The sequence below is a fragment of the Pseudoliparis swirei genome, chromosome 21 (assembly GCF_029220125.1).
Source record: "Pseudoliparis swirei isolate HS2019 ecotype Mariana Trench chromosome 21, NWPU_hadal_v1, whole genome shotgun sequence".
In the NCBI taxonomy this organism is placed as follows: domain Eukaryota; kingdom Metazoa; phylum Chordata; class Actinopteri; order Perciformes; family Liparidae; genus Pseudoliparis; species Pseudoliparis swirei.
This window is the reverse complement of record NC_079408.1, coordinates 7,552,253-7,572,602: the sequence shown is the minus strand read 5'-3', so window position 1 is coordinate 7,572,602 and position 20,350 is coordinate 7,552,253. Positions and strand designations below refer to the sequence as shown.

The 20,350-nt window shown below is 43.3% G+C and overlaps 4 protein-coding genes across 19 annotated transcripts; 2 read left to right on the top strand and 2 right to left on the bottom strand.

The window, feature by feature from the left end:
- Nucleotides 1-39: 39 nt before the first annotated feature.
- On the bottom strand, nt 40-3,071 carry LOC130211662 (glyoxal reductase-like). Of its 4 annotated transcripts, none has more exons than XM_056442557.1 (6): nt 2,698-3,071; nt 1,377-1,642; nt 1,120-1,265; nt 849-988; nt 610-768; nt 40-466 (listed from the first exon to the last, which is right to left on the bottom strand). In XM_056442557.1, the coding sequence occupies exons 1-6, from the start codon at nt 2,773-2,775 to the stop codon at nt 287-289; spliced, it is 969 nt and encodes a 322-aa protein (XP_056298532.1). In that variant the 5' UTR covers nt 2,776-3,071; the 3' UTR covers nt 40-286. The 4 variants fall into 4 exon arrangements, with proteins under 4 accessions (XP_056298532.1, XP_056298536.1, XP_056298534.1 ...); XM_056442561.1 differs by lacking the exon at nt 2,698-3,071 and adding an exon at nt 2,377-2,689; XM_056442559.1 differs by lacking the exon at nt 2,698-3,071 and adding an exon at nt 2,010-2,370.
- Nucleotides 1,958-13,709, top strand: LOC130211664 (membrane-anchored junction protein). Of its 13 annotated transcripts, XM_056442566.1 has the most exons (12): nt 1,978-2,048; nt 3,078-3,174; nt 4,612-4,885; nt 6,588-6,700; nt 7,820-7,865; nt 7,969-8,044; nt 8,129-8,239; nt 8,637-8,671; nt 8,960-9,096; nt 11,283-11,349; nt 12,605-12,792; nt 13,142-13,709. In XM_056442566.1, the coding sequence occupies exons 4-12, from the start codon at nt 6,600-6,602 to the stop codon at nt 13,179-13,181; spliced, it is 801 nt and encodes a 266-aa protein (XP_056298541.1). In that variant the 5' UTR covers nt 1,978-2,048; nt 3,078-3,174; nt 4,612-4,885; nt 6,588-6,599; the 3' UTR covers nt 13,182-13,709. The 13 variants fall into 13 exon arrangements, with proteins under 13 accessions (XP_056298539.1, XP_056298550.1, XP_056298549.1 ...); XM_056442564.1 differs by lacking the exon at nt 3,078-3,174 and having other exon boundaries at nt 1,958-2,048; nt 4,612-4,845; XM_056442575.1 differs by lacking the exon at nt 3,078-3,174 and having other exon boundaries at nt 1,958-2,048; nt 8,637-8,662; nt 9,002-9,096.
- On the bottom strand, nt 3,651-6,073 carry zgc:101765 (uncharacterized protein LOC450036 homolog). The gene is made up of 6 exons (XM_056442562.1): nt 5,966-6,073; nt 5,390-5,677; nt 4,962-5,107; nt 4,606-4,745; nt 4,303-4,461; nt 3,651-4,182 (listed from the first exon to the last, which is right to left on the bottom strand). Exons 2-6 carry the CDS (start codon nt 5,659-5,661, stop codon nt 4,003-4,005), a joined length of 897 nt encoding a protein of 298 aa, XP_056298537.1. The 5' UTR covers nt 5,662-5,677; nt 5,966-6,073; the 3' UTR covers nt 3,651-4,002.
- Nucleotides 13,710-17,092: 3,383 nt separating the features above from the next.
- Nucleotides 17,093-19,997, top strand: gpha2 (glycoprotein hormone subunit alpha 2). Its single transcript, XM_056443280.1, has 4 exons — nt 17,093-17,173; nt 19,103-19,235; nt 19,357-19,541; nt 19,632-19,997. The coding sequence occupies exons 1-4, from the start codon at nt 17,093-17,095 to the stop codon at nt 19,734-19,736; spliced, it is 504 nt and encodes a 167-aa protein (XP_056299255.1). The 3' UTR covers nt 19,737-19,997.
- The last annotated feature ends 353 nt before the right edge of the window (nt 19,998-20,350 follow it).

The following is a 20,350-nucleotide window of genomic DNA, read 5'->3' as shown; positions in this document are numbered from 1 at the left end:
TGTGTAATTTTCTGTCACTCTCCAGTGAAAACGACACGATGAAAATGACATTTCTTTTATTGCATATTTTTAGTAAATCATTGACAATTAAAATTGCTAGAACACAAGAAAAAATTCTTTAAATACAGGATTTGCCCAAAGACGAAGACGTGACGGATTTGTTAACAGAAAATAATTTTGGGGGAGGATTAGTAAGCAACACATTAAATGAAACTGTGTAAAATACTTTGTCTTGCTTAGTATGAGTGCTATACCATAGCATTATTAGTATTTTACTAATGGTTTATCAAGCAATTAGTGTTCCATCCCGACAGTATTTGCGCCCACAGTCCAAAGCTGACAGTCGGTCCATGTCTGAGTCGCTCAGTGTGAAGTCAAAAAGCCTGGCGTTGTCCTTTATTCGCTCTGGATTTGAAGATTTCGGGATCACTGGGACGCCCTGCTGCACGGCCCAGCGCAAGAGGACCTGAGGGGGAACAAAAGACATCAATGTTTTACAAGTGTTTGTGCTAAGAAATACACACAAAAAAGGCTGAATTAAACAATGCGGAAACCAGGCTGGCACAAAAATGCAGTTAATCAAGGTGTGTGTGTGTGTGTGTGTGTTACCTGTCCAGTGGTGCGTTCACAGTTCTTTGCCACCTCCAAGACCACTGGGTCAGTGACCAGATCTCCTTTCCCTAAGGAGGAGTACGCTTGGAAACACACTCCATACTCCTCACACACTTTCCTCAGCTCTGTCTGGCACAGCTTGGGGTGAAACTCTACCTGAAGAAGCAAGAAAAAGTACAACATATAAGTATAGTATTTGCGTTATCCATCCTCCTTTCCCCTCTCATGCATTCTACCTGTAGCACTGCAGGTGGGACTTTGCAGCTCTGCATCAGTTCTCTCATGTGTGCTGCTGTGTAGTTTGACACTCCGATGGCCTTCAGCTTCCCCTGGGCGTGCAGCTCCTCCAGCGTGGCCCAACTCTGAGATCGGTGAACTGGGATAAAATATTAATTAGGAGCTCATCATCAGTGTAACTCAAGCACAACTACGTTGTGGAGGAGGAAAGAGAGAAGAACCTTGAATCTGATCGCTTAGTAAGCGGATCATTTATACTGGACTGTTTACCTGGGTTGCGTTGGTCAGCCACATCCAGACCCTCTGTGCCAGGCCAGTGGATCAGGTAGAGGTCAATGTAACCCAAGTCCAGCAAAGACAGGCTCTGCAGGGCTGCTTCCATGGCTTTCTCGCCCTGATCACTGGAGCCCAGCTTACTGAAAGAATAAAATTGCTGGAACAAATGATTCTGCCTTATGCGGTATAATGCAACAAAAGGTCACTTATCCGCTGACCTGCTGTGCTCGATAGGAAGGCCTACACCTCACCTGGTTATGAATACATCCTCTCTGGTTAAGCCATGTTTGGGGAGGAGCTCCTTCAAGGCTCGGCCCAGTTGAGCTTCATTCCGGTAGACGGCTGCGCTGTCAAAGGCCCGATAACCAGAACCCAGCGCTGCGTCCACAGCCCGGCACACGTCCTCCAGAACCACCAACTTGTAGGTCCCTAGACCCAGGAAGGGCATCGGAAGCCCCGTATTCAGGAGGACAGGAGGGATACTGGAGGCTGGGGAAGACATCTGATCTGAGAGGAACTTAAGAGAGAGAGAGAAACACTAAGGTGGTTGTTTCAGGACTCGGCGCTCCACTGGGTTCCACTGGGTTCCACTGGGTTCCACTGCTCTCACATTGACCTTCACCGCCAGTCGTGTGACAGAGCACGTTCACAGCGTTGTGATATAGCAAATGAGACAACGTTGCTTTGTTGGACGTCAATAAACAAGAAGTGCAGCGTAGACACCCGTCGGGGCGTCGCAGGAGTAGCACGCGGCAGTGTGGCCGCGGGAGTATAAATAAACATTGTGTGAAACCCACTCCAAGATGACGTCCGCAATGTTTGCTGTGCAAAGCTCTGGTCAGTGACGCCGTAGTGAAGCTGTGTGTTCGGACCGATCACCTCACCTCGCGGCCGCTTTCAGATGAATTCTTTTGAAGGAGACGGTAAGAGGAAATTAACCTCTCTTCTCACTTGGCATACGATGTCCGGCAAACACGTGGTAGAGCGAGAGAGAGAGCGAGAGAGAGAGAGAGAGCGAGAGAGAGAGAGAGAGATTCTAATGGCAGTAGGCTACAGCCTAGAGCGTATTCACGTGACGTCAGAATCTCAATCGCGCCATCTTGGGGTCCCACTTATTAAATGTCTGAAGAAGTTGACCTGGCTATCGTGTCCGCTGTTTGATTATGCGAGAGCCCAGCAACCTCATGTCCTTCTGCATTACCAAAGAAAGATTTCAGCGGTTGGAATTGAATATTTGCAACGCTTTTTTACCTGATTTTACTCGCTCAACACTTTGTGGTTAATTCGCTAGTGACCAGCACATAGCCCGGTCACATTCCTGTAAAACAGTTTTCATTTCCGCTATCGACCATGGGACATTAACAACTATTTCTGCGTTATAAATGTTGTGGAAATACCACAAATGTCGGAACATCAAGCGCCCCGTGTCTGGGTTCATACGATGATCCGTAGTCGCACAGCTCCGCCTCCAGGACGAGTGTCTGGATGAAGCCGCTTCCAGCTCCTTCAGGACCAGCAGTGCCTGGCTGGCCGTGCTGATGCTGTTCCCATGGAGCCAGTGTTTAAATTTACCTTGAAATGAATCACAATGTAAAGGCAGACATCGCCCGACGGAGTTGCCATGTTCATGGCTTCCTCCCAAGTTTCCATCCACAGTTCCTTTTGCGCAAGTGAAAGACATTTATTTTCGCTCGGCGAAAAAAGCAAAAAGAGATTATTGTGTCAATGGAAACGTGCCCACAACCCGATGTAGCAACAGAAACACGTGAGAACAGTCCTAACGCTCATACGCCGAGTGAAGCCGAAGTAGATGCATGACAAGTTGAAGTAATAGCCTGTCTTGTTGAGCTGATAAACCCATATTCTGAATCATTAGTCCCACATCCAACAATGAGGCACAGCACCATAATCACAAGGCACACCGCTTTGAACTGAAATCGTGTCTCCTTCAGGATAAGATGGTCATTTCGAAAGAAGAGCAGCATAAAATAAAGCAAAACAATGCCGTGCATGGACCCCAACATGGCCGCCAATGGTTGTTGTGGTCACGTGAGTGAATACGCTCTATAGATATTTGTCCTGACTAGCTAGCTAAACAATTTCGGTGATGTTACTATGGAGGCTCATCCTATATTTTGTTTTTTCCTTTGAACCACCCAATTTATACATTTATAATTTAATCAGATTAATTTCTGATTTTTTTTGTCCAAACCATCCATAAGACATTTCGATGAAACTCGATTCTTCTAAACGTTTAGTTTTCCAGGCAAGATGAATTTTCAGTACAGCTGTGAAGCTTCTGGTATGCGCGGTCCTCGTGAATGAGAAGAGAGATTGTAGACCTACAGTGAGTCTCTTGTCTCTTCTGTCATTCTCCAGGACAAAAGGACACTTTGAAAATTGCATATATTTCCCATCTCAGATATGTGGCAATCAATGGAGAACTCAAATCGGGAAAAGTAGAACACAAAAGCCACAGAATTGTTTGTCAGAGTATGATTTAAGAACAGCAGGAGGGCAACAAAGAATATGGAAGTAGTCTTTAAAATCTTGGCACATTGAATATGTTTTTGTTCAGTATGCATTGACTGCCTGAGCAGACTCTGTTTCATGGTACATGGGTCACAATAAACAGGAAAGCATACCCCCCAATTTTCAAAATAATACATAAGCAATTATGCATCTCATACATTTGATCTAAATCAATACGTTCTCCCAGTGCATTTGTTAAGTAACTGGGCTTTCTCATTCTAAAATCCAATTTCCCACTTATTCTGGTGGTGGTTTCCCACCACTGCATCACTGCCAGTCAGAGCTATGGGACAGGAGCATTTAAGAGGCATCATGGAAGACAATGTGTGTTCCAATTGTGGTTTATCAAGCAACTTCTGATGGATCCCAACAATACTTTTGCCCACAGTCCAAAGCTGACAGTCGGTCCATGTCTGAGTCGCTCAGTGTGAAGTCAAAAAGCCTGGCGTTGTCCTTTATTCGCTCTGGATTTGACGACTTGGGGAGCACTGGGACGCCCTGCTGCACGGCCCAGCGCAAGAGGACCTGAGGGGGGAACGAAAGACCTCAATGTTTTTGGAAATGTTTAGAACACAGAGAAGGTAGTAGTCATAGGCTGGCCCAAAAAGGCTGTTAATCTAGATGTGTGTGTGTGTGCGTGTTTACCTGTCCAGTAGTGCGTTCACAGTTCTTTGCCACCTCCAAGACCACAGGGTCAGTGACCAGCTCTCCTTTCCCTAAGGAGGAGTACGCTTGGAAACACACTCCATACTCCTCACACACTTTCCTCAGCTCTGTCTGGCACAGCTTGGGGTGAAACTCTACCTGAAGAAACAACAATGACATAGAAAACACTGTCTGCATTGGCTCTTTCAAAAACTAAGTGCATTCAACTTTTATTTTGCTTTTGTGTCCCATTATGTAAAATATAATGTTATCTTTTCTCCTTTCCCCTCTCATGCATTCTACCTGTAGCACTGCAGGTGGGACTTTGCAGCTCTGCATCAGTTCTCTCATGTGTGCTGCTGTGTAGTTTGACACTCCAATGGCCTTCAGCTTCCCCTGGGCGTGCAGCTCCTCCAGCGTGGCCCAACTCTGAGATCGGTGGACTGGAATAAAATATTAATTAGGAGCTCATCATCAGTGTAACTCAAGCACAACTACGTTGTGGAGGAGGAAAGAGAGAAGAACCGTGAATCTGATCTCTTAGTAAGCAGATCATGTCTTCATAAAACATTCAAAGCAAAAAGTTGGTTCAAATTGATTTTACCATATTTTGTTTCCATAATTGTATATATACAAGAAGGAAAACATTGCCTCTTTACCTGGGTTGCGTTGGTCAGCGACATCCAGACCCTGTGTGCCAGGCCAGTGGATCAGGTAGAGGTCAATGTAACCCAAGTCCAGCTGAGACAGGCTGCGCAGGGCTCCTTCCATGGCTTTCTCACCCTGATCCTTCGGGCCCAGTTTACTGCAGGAAGAAAGAAAGGGGTCGTTCAGAATTTGAGGGCCAAACCTGACTGAGCGTCAGTGCCTCCATAAAATCTCTGAGAAGGAAACTCTAAGATACGTGTATCAGAATCAGAAACGGTTTATCGGCAAGTATGCAACACATACAAGGACTTTTTGACTGGTGCGTGACAATAAATATACTAAACATAGTAAAATACATGCGTATGATACAACAATTTGTTTTCAGTTTAAGCAACTTCAAATATTACATTCAACCATTGTGGAAGCCCATACACCTCACCTGGTTATGAATACATCCTCTCTGGTTAAGCCATGTTTGGGGAGGAGCTCCTTCAAGGCTCGGCCCAGGTCAGCTTCATTCCGGTAGACGGCTGCGCTGTCAAAGGACCGATAACCAGCACCCAGCGCTGCGTCCACAGCCCCGTACACTTCTTCAGGACCCACCAACTTGTAAGTCCCTAGACCCAGGAGGGGCATCTGAAGCCCCGTATTCAGGAGGACAGGAGGTGTGGAGGACATCTGATCCGAGAGGCACTTCTTATTTTTGGACATGTCGGTCTACCCAACTCTGTTAAAGATGGAGAGAGAGTTGAGTGAGAAATAAATGGGAGATGTGTCATTACAAAGGAAGCTTGTGGTGTTGAAACATAGCAAATGAGTACCAATGATCCATAGTAGGCTACTATGTTCTGGTGTTAGTTAGACTGCTAACACGTTAGTGGTGTTAGTTGTTAGTATAGTATTGCACTGAAGACATTGGGACGTCGCAGTGTAACCAGGAGGCAGTGGATGTAGTCACAGGTGTTAACTTAATAAGGATGCCATCGTGAACAGAAACATAATAGTTCCATCTCACCTTTTGTTCTCTATTCAGCTGAGTTGTTGTGAGGGAGCGGAGCGCAAATAAGCGACGACTTGTCACGTGTTCACGGAGCCAAGTCACCAGTTAGAAAAGACAGAAATGAACTCTCTCTCTCTCACTGAGGAATGTTTACAACCAAGACTTCCTGCTCCGCCTAGTCACCTGATAGTCATGTGACATGTTGGGCGGTTTTTCTCCGTCACCATAGTGATACCTGCTCTGACGCCGCTGATTGGATGAAGAGCCAGCCAATCACCGAAGGCCGAGCGACCGGAAGGCGGAAATTTGCTCCAGTGCAGCGAATCTCGAGCCGAGGCAGGCGTTTGATTGACAATTGTGGTATTAACCGTTCATGTCCTGTTGGAGGGGGAAGTTAGCTTGCTGGAAGACACACCAATTTCACGCTGGTCATTTCCTCTAGGTATTACGGTATTATTAAGAGAGAGTGAGAGCTAAACATGTTTGAGCCTTTACAGTTGTAGCATATTGGTACAAGCTAACTAGCTAAACCACTTCAAAGTGTCCAGTAATGTTGATGTGTATTCTGTGTTTTTTATGCCATTTCATCAATTAATATATTAATCTGTGGATGTTCTGATTGTGTTCCCTCAAACAGTGTAGGTCAGTCATGCCACTGCAGGCCTTCTCCTTCCCTTTCCCTGAAACTCGATTCTTCAAAGCTGGTAGTTATATCTTCAAGTTCAAGATCAGAGGAGGCAGCAGCTTCAGGCAAGACCAACATTGTTCTTATCATCCTCACAGCCTTGTCTTTGTACTTGAGAGCAAGAAGTTTAGTACAATAACAAAGACTGCTGACAAATCCCAAGACAGCACAGTCTAGCTGTTTAACCCAAGGCTTAGAGTCGAGACAAAGAGTAGACCATGCCAGAATAGATAGGGCGCCATCCCAAAACCCAGCTTCAGATAGGATTTAGTAGTGAAAATAAATGTTTAGCTTAGTTGCACATCTGTGATTCTTCTCCCAAATTAATATGAGCATTCTTCAATGCATCACTGGATATTAGTTTATTACCAGAAATGGATTAATACCATGTTTACTTTTGGCCAAACTGAAGTGCAAAACCTTCAAGAGCTAAAGTAGCTCGAGGAAAGGGTAAAATACTTTGAGACCAAACTGTAAACAGAGGAAAGGCTCTGGATTAGAGCGAGTACAGACTTGAGTAATTCTCGTTTTTTTCCCCTACTTATCTAAAGCAGAGCAAAACAGCACCAGCTCAGAATCTATGTGCCAAACACATACCAGCAAGAGAAGTATTATTGATTAATGTTAGACCCACTCTTGGCTCCTTCCATGCTTCCTTTTTCTCCTCACGATTAAATTCTGCAAAGCATTGCACAAAGTGCTTTAACCTCTAAAGCTGGGGAGTTGGGGATATGACTGAGCTTCAGGCAAGCAAGAAAGCATTGATCTTTTTTCTCCATTCCCTATCATGCCTACTGTTACACATTCTGATGTGTGTTACCTAAGTTTGTGACACTTTGTTTCATCTGAGAACAAAAGAGGATCTAAAGCCCCTCTGGATCGGCCTGCCTTTATTCAGGGAAAATATAGAATAGGAGCCCCAACCGAGCCTGGAATTCCTTAACCGAATAAGACCATTTTCATTTCAACTCCACTTAATAGTGCTGACACTCTAAGATGTGGGCTCAACAATTGAAGCCTTTATGCATGTACTGTTTCACTATTATAAAATGCCTTATACTGTTATGAACTTCACAATGTCTGGAAAAGAAAGTTACCAACTCTTAAACTCCTATAAAATCAATCAATTCAGATACAACTGTGCTGTGAACATATTATAATGTGTGTAATGTATATTTCATCAGCGGAGAAGAGGTTACGGAAGAAAACTGTATGTATCAGGAACTGGAGGTGATTGGTGGATACTTTTTCATGTGCTTAGTCAGCATTCACAGTTGTTGTGTTGATAAATTCTCTGAAACATGTTCTCTCCCTTTCTCCTCTCCATCGTCAGGACATTCTCAGAACAGTTCTTGGCAACTTGGACAGCCTCCAACCCTTCTCTAGTGCCCACTTCAATGTCTTCCCTTGTATCCTCCAACACAGCTACTGATCCTCCATGATGATGCTCATTCACTGGCACTGCACGGTATTTCCTTAACTGTAACTGCCAGATAAGAAGCCGTGGAAGGGGGCGTCAAAGGTGACGTGCAAACATGGCGAGGAGAGTCTGAAGGCTTACCCGTTTAGTGTTATCCTCAATCTGGAGAAAAACACACAGAATGGTGAGGATGAACACATGTGAGCAGAGAACTCAGGTACTCGGTTGCGTTCATAAAACACATTCTGCACTGCATTACATGTAATCAGTACAAAATGCTCTGAGCTTTATAGGCCGTATGGTTGTAAAGGTCCAACCGCTCGTTTGATTCTAACAGGCACAAATCAAGGAAGCGGTCACAAAGGTTTATCTTTGACCTTGTCTCTGGGGCCAGAGTTCACAGAAAAGAATAAAGCTCCTCCTGGTTAGCTGCAGCATGCACATGCAGGTTGTTAGTCTGGTTTTTACACTTGTTAGCGAGCACTGGCTGTGTGATAAAGGACAGACACCATCAGCACAGTATTGTACAAAAGCAGATCCACAAGATGCCATTCAGACACGTTGATGTATTTATCTTGCAGAGGGAGCAAAGCAAGCGGCGGAGAAGGTGAGTCCAGTGAGTTGTTGTTCTGTTATTCTAAAACATAGTGAGAAAAGTAATCCAGGATGAAGTGTTCAAGTATTTTTACGATCAAACCGCCTGGTCTGATGTGACATATGTCAACAACAGCCCAGATAGCAGTGGCAGACATTACCATGTAGCTGAATCAACACCTCTCTGATGGTAACAATAAGAAATAAACTTGAGCAAACTTCTCAAAGGTACATGGTTGTTATATTGGATTGTTTTATTTCAAACAAACCCTGCGTCACGTATCATGTACCGCTGCATGTTTTCTAGCAGAAAGCCGTGACACGGCAACTCCCCTCTGTGTCTGAGCCCCAGTCAAAGCGCCGTAGAAGAGACTCGCCACTAGAGGAGGCCATCCTAAAGGACTTACACGCGGAAATGGAGGCTGAGGGCACGGTTACTGTGGTTGGGTGAGCGCTCTCTCTACTACTGTCACTAACACTTTATAATAACTAGACGCTACGAAGCATTAGTTAACACCTCATTTACAAATGGTGAATCCATCATTTATTACCTTCGCATTGAAAATGCGGAAGGTTATGTTTTGATTGCCGCGTATTTATTTGTATGCGTGTTATTCGCCTAACTCAAAAAGTATTAAACCGAATCGCATGAAATTTGGTGGGATGTTTGGTTATTATCCGGGGACCATTTGATTAGATTTTGGGATCGATCAGGTCAAAGGTCAAGGTCATGGAAAGGTCAAAATCTTCTTTTTACCATAGCACGGTCAATTTTTATCCAATTGGCATGCAACTAATGCCAAAATGTTCATAATGCAATGCCCAATCTTGTGATATGCGAAGGTATGCGCTCTACCAAGTGCCCATTCTAGTTAAGTGTGTAACAATGCTTTATAATTTCTGAATTGAGTGTTTACTCATACTTAACTAATGCTTCATAGCGTGGAGTTATTACCTTCGCATTGAAAATGCGGAAGGTAATGTTTTGATCGCCGTGTATTTGTGTGCGTGCGTGCGTGTTATTCGCATAAGTAAAAAAGTATTAAACCGAATCGCATGAAATTTGGTGGGATGATTGGTTATTATTCGGGGACCATTTGATTAGATTTTGGGATCGATCGGGTCAAAGGTCAAGGTCATGAAAAGGTCAACATCTTATTTTTACCATAGCGTGGTCAATTTGTATCCAATTGGCATGCAACTAATGCCAACATGTTCATAATTCAATGCCCAATCTTGTGATATGCGAAGGTATGCGCTCTACTGAGTGCCCGTTCTAGTTATAAAGTGTTACGCTAAATGTTTAGAAAATCTGTGCAAGTAAAGGCGTGACCCACGCTGTGGTCACAGACATGGTCACATGTGAATTAACTTTGTGATTTAGTGTTTTAGAAGTGAATGCATGTGTGACAATATAATATATTTATAAGATGAAAATAAGTTTTCTTATTCTTACTATCACTAACACATCCATTCTGTCAACTTCCCAGTTTTCACACACACACGCTCGCTCCAGTGATTCTGGCAGTTATGAAACAGAAAGGAGGCCGACGGGTGCCACCTCATTCTCACTGACAGCCAGATCAGTGGAGCGAAAATTATGATGAAATGCACACACACCATCTTATGTAAACTGAATTGGCTCATAGTTTTGAACTTGAGGAACACACACTCGAATGCACAAACTGTGTAAACATCCTGCGAGCAGCAATGCCCCAAGCTACATCATCATCATCAGTTCACAGGAAATCAAGTCGCATTAAATGATTCTCTTTGAATTATTGAATTATATTCACTTCATGGGCCATTACACTTACATCTCCTCAGAAAGGTGTAGAACACATTACAGTGTCAGAGGTTTCCTGCTTCATCGCTGCATGATGCCCTGAGGGTTTGTTCTGGGGTTAAAGCTGCTTTTTTCATGAGTCAGCGAGCACTCACACTCGTCAACGAGGGGCATCTAACAGACATTGTTGGTTGGCTTCCAAAAAAAGCATTTTAATCCACTAACATGAACTAACATTAAAGGCCTTTGGAGGCCATGCACTGTGAACCATGACACTCACCAATTAAATGGAAAAGTCTAAGATTCCCACGCAAGCGTTGATTGTCATTGTCACCTTTCTTCAATCGACCCTATTCCTACACTACCGTTCAAAAGTTTGGGGTCATCCAGACAATTTCGTGTCTTCCATGAAAACTCACTTTTATTTATCAAATGAATTGAAAATTGAATAGAAAATATAGTCAAGACATTGACAAGGTTAGAAATAATGATTAATATTTGAAGTATTAATTTTGTTCTTCAAACTTCAAGCTCAAAGGAAGGCCAGTTGTATAGCTTATATCACCAGCATAACTGTTTTCAGCTGTGCTAACATAATTGCACAAGGGTTTTCTAATCAGATATTAGTCTTCTAAGGTGATTAGCAAACACAATGTACCATTAGAATATTGTACATACAATTATATTTTATAATATTGGTCTGATGCATAAACCCTCATGGCAGAATCTAACACTGAAGAATGAATAGGACTGTATTATTTTTGACTGAAAAAGAAAAGTTCCTCATGTATTTGACAATTGTTTTTCTGCCAATGTAATAATGAGCTCGGTTGTGTCCACCTTTCAGCAGGCGTTCTCTGCATTGCCCGCATGCACACGGAGAGGGCCGAGAGGACCGAGGACATGTCGACACGGTGATTTAATTCCATTCATTCGATCAGTTCACACTCACTCATCACCGCTCAACTGATTTGTCACAGATGAAGAAGTGAGTCATTTGAGCGCACAGTTTAGATTTAACTGATTCCGACAATTCTTCTTTCAGTTGCAGTCTCATAATACCTTTTCGTTTCCTCTCTCCCGAATATATAAACTGACACGCTGGGAGCATCTCAGTCTGTGCTGTAGCCCCAGGCTAGCATTAGTGCAGACAGGTAGGATAACAAGTGTGATTAAGGTTAAGAATAGCGTTACATCAGACACAGTGTGTGTGTGTGTGTGTGTGTGTGTGTGTGTGTGTGTGTGTGTGTTTCTGCTGATGTGGTTCAGATTGATTAGCAACAAAGTCTCAAAATTACCCTCCGCTCCGCTCTCCTTTCATCTCATCTGATCCTGTTTTGTTTTTCATACACTTGTCCATTCTTTTTCCCCTCGCGTTTGTTTCAAGTGGAAAAAATGATTTCAACTAATCATGTCAGCCTATTGAGTTCCTTGTTTTCTGAGAGGGAAGTGCCAATACAGGTCTGTACGCTTTAAAAAGGATTGAGTTTGAACAATGAAGTTGGTAATTATGTCCTGATGGCCGAACAAATGCAATAGAAGTGTAGTCGAAAGACCAGGGCTAATATTGGGTAATCAAATGTGCATTTGGGTAGATTAACTCCGTTAGAGTTCAAGCTAATGAAGACACCTTGACATTGAGGCAAATGGAAGAATCCAATTGGCCCTTACCGTAGCTCCACGACTTATAGTTAGCGTTGCTATGTTAAACTTTCCCTCCACAGAAGTAGTCAATAATAATAAAGCACATTGTAATAATCATGCTAACTCAACGCTGAATAATAATGCAGAAAAGACTTATCATATGTGAACCCCTTTTCTTGGCAGTAAGAATGAGTTAACGCTATCGCAAGTAAGCTAGTTAGCTGGGAATGCTAAGGTTAGCGGGTTACATCAAAGCAGATAAACATTGTTTTCCTTTTACTCGGGCTCAAGACGTGACCGTAAACTCTTATTATATGGATTATGGCTCTTGCTAAAACCGCTACAACACGTGGAGAAATCCAGAGCTGCAGTAGTTACAGTTGCAAAGCCGTAATAGAACAATCTATTTGGGGGGGGGGGGGGTGAACAGTCAAGTTCATTACATTTCTCGCACTGTAAAAAAAAAAACATATTTAGTTCTATTTTTAATAAAATATTTAAATATCTTCTCATCCTTTCCCACAGAAAGGTTCAAAGAAGTTTGCCGAACCCCGACAGAAATCGGGTGTGAACACAATCCGAGGAAGCGGGGCTCCGGGTGAAGTGCATTCTGGGTCAATGCAGCACATGGGAGAGGAGGAGCGTGACGAGGAGGAGATAGACTCTGTCTCTGGGACACCCGTGAGGCCGGGGATGTTGAGGCGACTGGCCAGGTTGGTGCACACCAACGGCACACGAGCACAAGACGAGGGCTGATTGGTCCCGTTCATCTGAAAGAATACAAGTTGACAAAGATTCAAACGGATTGGGGGAATCCAGCTGCTATAAGCACGGAAATTACAATATCCCCGAGAAATGTCTGTTGAGACAAGCTGGGACGCCAGAGGCGCATAAAAGACCGACAAAAGTATCTCCACGTTGACGGGGCACGCCGAGCAATCCTCCAAACATGCTCTCTTTCTGGCAATAATGACATGCAGCGGCCTCGTGGGGCGAGCCCACAGTTGCAATAATCACATGCATGTCGATTTTAGTTTTTTGACGCTCTCGCTCTCTTTCCAGCAGAATCTTCCCCTTCTCCCTGCTCTTCGGAGACCCCTGAAGATTCCCTGGTGGAGAGACAGAAGGTGTTACTGGTTCCAGTGGATTAAACTCACTGGGGGTTTGTTTGGTTAAAGTTCTGCAGCGCAAACAAAAAAGTTTTGTTTTTTGTCAAGAATAGTATTGCGTAACTCATTCATTTCCTTCCTCCTCCTTGAGCATCTTTTACATTAGTGTCATTGTTTTCATTTTCTTGAGATGTCACCTGTTGTTCTCTTATCATTGGAGGCTCTATTTCCTGTCAGCTCTTTATTGATACCGTCAGTCCTTTTGTTTCCATTGGTTGTTTTTGTGTTTTGTTCCATTATGGATGGAGACCTTGATGTTAGCTTTGAGCTTTTACCTGCAGCGACTTTCTTTTTGTGTGTATAGTTCTCTTCTTGCCACCAAATCAGTGACTTCATAGATATTTTATATTTCTTCTGGATGTATTTTCAGGAGTTAAACAAAACTAAAACTTAACAGCAGTGTGTTTCCCCGTCTTGAACTCTGCTGCATTAAACTTTCCATTCATGATCTGTGACCCTCATCTGCATTTGATTTATTTTCTTAAAGTCAGTTTCCAGTTGAGTCAGAGCTCCTTTTCTTTGTCTGCACGTACACATGGAGAATAATCAAAGATTGTTTATTATTCATGTCGGTTCCTCCGTTTTAATGCCGTTTGGGGATTTCTTATGTAAAATTCGAAAAAGAAGAAACAAGTTTTAATCCAGACTTCAAATGAGCTGACAACACTGTCTCTTTCTTAATATTTCCACTCCTGTGTGTTCCCGAAAGTGCACACCTTGAGCTTCAGCGAGTATCACCTTGTGGTAATTCCACTTTCCTCCTGTCAATCTAGATTAACAAACTTGTGTGTGTGTGTGTGTGAGGGGGGTATGGTGGGGGTGTAAATGGGTCAAACTGGACTGAAACATTGTCTTAGAAACCGGAAAACGTTGCCTAATCCTCTCCTTAGACTGTCATAAAGCCCCAAATAACACACACATAATCTTACACTCACATCTACTTACACACTTTGACCACACTCTCCTGTCAGACAGAATCATGCGCACACGTATAGCACTTGCAATAACAGACACACACACACACACACGTACACACTGAGTTTAAAATAACAGGGCAGAAGTGGAAGCGGACACATTAATGATATTATAGTTATTCAAGACGCCACGGTTTCCACGGCAGCCGAGAGCGACGGGGCCACAAAGCGATACAAACATCGGTCACCCCACTGAGTCACACTAGAGCTGTGTCTGTGTGTCTGTCTGTGTGTGTGTGTGTGTGTGTGTGTGTGTGTGTGTGTGTGTGTGTGTGAAAGAGACTACAGTTTCATTCACGTCTCATTCTCTCCTGATGAGGCGCTGTAGGATCTATAGTCTCTCTACCCCTCTCTCTCTCTCTCTGGTTGGCATGGAATCTGAAGAAACACACTGCAATTTACAGTCAACACACTAATCGTTTTCTGTGAGGTGGGGGGTTGAGGGGTTAAGTGACTATGTCACACATTCCGTTTTCCATTGACATAACTAGATTGGGAATGTTTGGGACGGAGGGGCCGGAAGGTGATAATTGTGTTTTCCTTAGGTGTGTCTGGGTGAGAGCGAGAATGGGAGTGTGCAGCGCAGCATCTCTCCTGGACCTTTAAAGGAGCACTGCGACCTGTTCTTTCTGAAATGGTATTAAGAGACTTAAAACATTTTGTTCTGGAAATGCTTTATTAAAAATAACCCTCTCGTGGCTGCTAACAAGTAAAAGCTAAACATAATTACAAAACATCACCGCGTTCACGCAACCGTGGCGCCGTCTGCTCGTCGGCTCACGTTAGCTTTTTACCCCTTCCGGTTGTATTCACACACTGAACATTGCAGTTGGTGGTCATTCCTGATGATTATACAGCTGAAAAAGACATTTAAGGATCATAAAAGTCAAATGGAACCGCTGTGATGCTAACTTCCAGGGTTGGCCTCAAAATTTACGTTGTCCCTGCAGCACTGTATTAGTTCTTACTGATGACATACATCTTTATTAACAGATACCAAATATATGGTTTACATTTTTTCTTTCTTTACTCTTCTTAAATCGAGGCATAATACAAAACAACAGGGATCAAAAAAGGTTTAAATACACAGGGGAGGTGCAGGTGATTGGACACAGGTGGAAACAAATAGGGACAGGGCAGACAATCAGGGACAGGAAGAGGAAGTGCAGAGGACAGAGGACAGAGCGACGGGGACTTCAAAATAAAACAGGAAACAAGACACAAAAACGTCATTTTTTGTTTTGGATTTGTTGATAATAAGTCTGTCTGTCATTGTCTTTGGGGCTTAAGTTTGGTTTTTAGTTTAGTTTTCTTAAAACAAGTGAAGCATTTTGCCAGCACAATTTAAATAATCTAGTGTAGTGACACCGTATTCTCATTATTCTCACTAATTTCTAGAATATTCTTTTTTTCTTCGGATTTTTTTTGCAGTGGGAAAATAATAATCAGAATTTATCGTTTCCTGGATGATTTACTTAGTACATTGTTTTTCTTCTGGGAAATTTTTGGTCGGTTCAGCTTTTGTCAGTTTGCGCATCTGCAGTTTGTATTTCTGGAGGAAGCTGTGCGGTGATGACCAGGATACCAGACAGATGTGCAGCTGCTGTTGAAGCTGAAACACTCGGTAAAACACTGATGATTAATTACTGCTGGGATCCCACCAACGTAAGGTTCACCTCCCGCTGCTGTTTAGCGAATGACTTGATGATATGGTGTGGCCCTTGACGTCCTGAATCAGTTCTCCTGGAACTTTATAACGCTCTGTCAGACAAAAGATAGATTTTATGGCACAATAAAAGTGTCCCAGTGGGCTTTATAGGATTCCCCACCCAGCCCAAATTATCTTGGGACGAATGGCAAAACTCATAAAAATAAAAATAAACATCGAAGTACCCTGAGGAAATACTAATTCATCCAGATCCAGTAAGTAAGACATATGTGCCTTTTACCTTGAGACCCATTGTATTGTGGATACTCACCACAAGAGAACAAATGACACCCTTTTGAACGTCATCTGTGGTGTTTGTGACCCTTGTGACATGTCACCAAAGGGTCAAGAGACTGGGGCTGGAAATGTCCAACAACTCCTGCTCGAGTCTATTAAGAGGATGTCTTTACCCGCTGTCGTTTGGACACGGTGGTTGCTAAGCTGGCTTCCTCTGCGCAAGACAAGAGAGACGAGAAGCAGAGCCAGGCGTTCCCCGCAATATACCCATCATGTGCCACACACACACACACACACACAGAGTTGACCCAAACCCACAATATCTTCTGACCCGACCTTGCCCTTCCTCCTGCAGCCACAGATGGAAAACCCAGGCACACGTTGTGTGTGTGAGGTTTCCCATTCAGGTCATTTATTAGTTCACTGTATCAACTGGCAGCTGAGGCCCGGAATATAATTATTTTTGGTGTGTGTGATTTTGCGCGCATGCATATAAGGACACTTTTTTGTGTGTATCCCACGCGTGCGTCTTAATGCAATTGTGTGTGTTAAAGCTGTGTGTGTGTGTGTGTGTGTGTGTGTGTCCCGACTATTGTGGTGGTGCGTTGATGGAAAACCTATCTAGTTTTCCTCTGTGTCACAGCAGCGGTCCCCCTAAAGGTTGAAAAACAGAGAGCGAGGAGGGGGAGGATGGAGGGGACAGAGAGACGGTAACACACTCCAGGAGAAAGACGTTAAAGAGAGAAGGGAGGCGCTTTTTTTTTGCATAATTCTTTTCGATAATTTCACTTTTTTTTTGGTGCAGGTAGAAGATCTGTAGAAAAGGAGAGGGGGGAAAAGATGAACGCACTCTCAGCTCTCTAATTGTGGGCGTGTCCAGAGCTATAAGTGCCTTCGCTCTTACCTGTGTTGCTTATATCCCTGCATGAGGCTCAGAGCAGACACACTCACACACACCTGTCAGTCGCCACAGCCAGAAGCTGCACTCTCCACTTTACGTCTTCAGGTAAGAATGATATTTACACCTGGAATGAAGCTCGGTGCATCCTTCTACATGTTGGTGGAATATACCTTTAAATGCTTGTTCTGGGACATTTATTTCTGTAATGCTTAATTCTAGAATTGAGTTTTTGTATATATGAGGATAATTATGTTCCTGAATTTGGGGGAAATTCACCTTTTAACCCTTTTATTTCTCCTTATCTTTATTTACATTTTCATTCTGCCGACTTCTTACATGTATGTTTAATTTATATTATTAAATATTACCACATTCTGCTAATGTGTAAATATTCAGAGTATTCACTTCTCTCTTGAAACATGCAAATGTTTTGACCTGTTTGGAGGGTGTTATTATTTTTATTTATTTACTTTGCTGACACAGCATATTGTTATTTAGATGGGGGACTACTTATAGAATGTTTTAATAGACGCCAGACAGTGACAGATGAGACAAAATGTGTTTCCTTTGAGTCTGTATATTTTAGGATGGAATTTTCATTACCTTAGCCCAGTTAATGCACAACATGTTATGATACTACTTTTTTTTAAAACTGTTTTGAATGACATCCTATTGGCATTGATCAGTATTAAGTAAAATTATTAAGGGTTTTATATTATTTGCAAAAAACATGGATTACACCTGTGTGTAATGATGCAGATGATCCAAATTGCATCTGTACAACAGCAATTTTATCATTTCTATTTAAAATAAGATCTTCTAGGTCAACTTCTTGGTCAGTATCTGGTCTCTAAACTAAATTATTAAAACAATGGAAGCTACATTTGAGGGAATAGAAGATAATGTGTGTGATTCTACCTCACAATGTCAAAATGATGTTCCAGCAGTAGTCAGTCAGATTTTTTTAATTATCTTTAAATGCAGCACTGACTGATCAAACTGGATTTGACAAGGTTTTTGCACTTTTTAAGCACTTTAATTGACGAAGATATTTCTTCGCCTATATCGGTGGTCTTGACATCGGCCCTCCCTCTAGCGGGGTGCAGCGTATGACACGCCACTTTCCTCAAAGACAAACCGAACCTTCAGGCGTGAAAACCCCACATAAGAGGTATACAAAAAAAGGGCGGGCATTTCCCCTGGCCGCACCAGCTGACACAGGGTTAATGGCCTCACACACACAAACACACACACACACACACACAGCCCTGACCCGTTAATTTGTTCGTACCAGTTAGCGTTAATGCCGTCCCCAGGGCCGTTCCACCATCACCTATAGGCCATTCCCAAAGCTGCAGTCGCGGGGACAGCGGAGCTGGAAAGAGCTGCAATTTCAGAGGGCAAGGGTCAGGATCACCAAATTCCCAGGAAAACATGACTTTATTGTTGACACACGTGTTGGAGTGAGTGTGTGTGAGGCGGGAGGGAGAGGGTGAGCACGTGCATGCATGGACACTCGTGCTTGTGATGGGGAAAGACACAGATCAGGATCCTTATGCTTTCTCTATGTATCCTAAATCATTTATTGTCTGGTTTCTGATGATGTTGCTGTGCGTTTGTACGAGTCGGAGTGTGTGAGCTGTGTGTGTATGCGTGTGTCAGCGGGTTGCTGGTAAATGAGGCATACTGAAAAGATAAAGGTTGTATTGTTTTTATTCACGTTAATGCTGTTAATCAACCGAGTGACACACAGGCAGAGGTGCAGGATGGGAAATCACCTTGGTAGGTAAGGGAGGGGCCCTGGGCAATGCTTTGATTCAGATCTTTTTAGTATCCCGGATCTTTTGAGACCCAAACAATGCCTCCTCACCGCCTCCTCACCAATTAAAGATGTCGATCTTTTTTGCTGTTCTTCAGATATTTTAAAAGTCTGAAAAAAAGTTTACGTCGGCATTAAAACCGTGTAAAGATTTCCTCTCGGTCACAGTCAACACAAACACTAACACACTTTGTGGGTCTGTTTGGATCCTCCAGGCTGCCATCCAGATGTCGCCGTGCATGACCTCACACTTCTGCCTGCTGCTCCTACCAGTGATGTCGCTGCTCCTGCTCTTCTCTCCTATTGGCTGGAGCTACGACGGCCTCACCCCGGGGTGTCACCTACACCGTGAGGAACACACGCAGCTTTTGAAAATGCTTTTCCAGTGTCTGGAAGAACGGCAAAAGTCCTTTCCGCTGTTCATATCAGCTCATCACAATCGATTTGACACCTTCTCTCCTCTCTCCAGCCTTCAACGTGACCATCCGCAGTGACCGCCGTGGCACGTGTAAAGGCACCCATCTTGGCTACGCCTGCGTGGGCTACTGCGAGTCCAGCGCCTTCCCGTCCAGATACTCGGTGCTGGTGGCCTCCAACTTCACCCACAACATCACCTCCGCTTCACGATGCTGCACCATCAGCAAGGATGCTAAGGTGGGAGGAATAGATAAGGAAGAGGGGGTTGGATACTGGCGTTGATCATTTTTACCGGTTGTTCATGTCCTCTGGCTTGACTTCCCTCAGGTCAAAGTTCGCCTGGATTGCCCTCGAGGTCGTCACCATGACGAAATAGAGATCCTGACGGCGAAGGCGTGCCGCTGCGACATGTGCCGCAAAGCCCGCTACTGACACATCGAGGCAGGATACCTGCATACCAGATGTACTCCAGGATTAGAGACACATTTATTCAGTTAAGCGCGACAAACTCTGTTAAATTATTGAAATACAACTCTTTTTCTATCTATTTAGACTTGAATGTTGAAGAAAATCCACTTTAACTTATTGAACTGAAAAGGAATCAGTTCTCTAGTTGCTGTCAAAACCGGTGTTTCCTCCATCTGTGTTCTCAAAGAATGAAAAGAAAAAAACATCAAGATCTCTGCAGATCTACCATGTGACTCTGAGATGTTCCACTAAACCAAGTGAAATTCATTCAAGCGGAGTAACACCTGCTGTAAATCTAAAATTGTAATCTTGTGCTTTTGTAAAATGTGACGTATGGGAGGTTTTTCTAGAAAACTTGATTGATGCACATGTGATAAAAGGCTTTACAAACCATTATGTCAGTCACACTTTAAACAAACTGAACCTCTTTATACATTTTAGCTTTGAACAGACTCTTGACTTTGTAAGCAGCTTGAAAAAAGAATCACACCACCGTTCATACATGACTCAGTACACAGAGACTCCTGGATTATAATAAAAAACAGTGTTTACCTCACTTTCACATTTTAAATTATGAC

Bases quoted from the DNA above. Each gene is read 5' to 3' on its own strand.
- LOC130211662 (XM_056442557.1), bottom strand. From the start codon at position 2,775: ATGGAAACTTGGGAGGAAGCCATGAACATGGCAACTCCGTCGGGCGAT. The intron at 1,643-2,697 runs GTAAATTTAAAC...CTCTCTCTTAAG, and splicing joins ACATTGTGATTCATTTCAAG to TTCCTCTCAGATCAGATGTC. The intron at 467-609 runs GTAACACACACA...GTTCCCCCTCAG, and splicing joins GTGAACGCACCACTGGACAG to GTCCTCTTGCGCTGGGCCGT.
- gpha2 (XM_056443280.1), top strand. From the start codon at position 17,093: ATGAGGCTCAGAGCAGACACACTCACACACACCTGTCAGTCGCCACAG. The intron at 17,174-19,102 runs GTAAGAATGATA...TGGATCCTCCAG, and splicing joins TCTCCACTTTACGTCTTCAG to GCTGCCATCCAGATGTCGCC. The intron at 19,542-19,631 runs GTGGGAGGAATA...GACTTCCCTCAG, and splicing joins CCATCAGCAAGGATGCTAAG to GTCAAAGTTCGCCTGGATTG.
- zgc:101765 (XM_056442562.1), bottom strand. From the start codon at position 5,661: ATGTCCAAAAATAAGAAGTGCCTCTCGGATCAGATGTCCTCCACACCT. The intron at 5,108-5,389 runs GTGAGGTGTATG...TTCTTCCTGCAG, and splicing joins GAGGATGTATTCATAACCAG to TAAACTGGGCCCGAAGGATC. The intron at 4,462-4,605 runs GTAGAATGCATG...TTGTTTCTTCAG, and splicing joins TCCCACCTGCAGTGCTACAG to GTAGAGTTTCACCCCAAGCT.
- LOC130211664 (XM_056442569.1), top strand. From the start codon at position 6,600: ATGCCACTGCAGGCCTTCTCCTTCCCTTTCCCTGAAACTCGATTCTTC. The intron at 6,701-7,819 runs GCAAGACCAACA...ATATTTCATCAG, and splicing joins AGAGGAGGCAGCAGCTTCAG to CGGAGAAGAGGTTACGGAAG. The intron at 12,793-13,141 runs GTTGGTGCACAC...CTCTCTTTCCAG, and splicing joins ATGTTGAGGCGACTGGCCAG to CAGAATCTTCCCCTTCTCCC.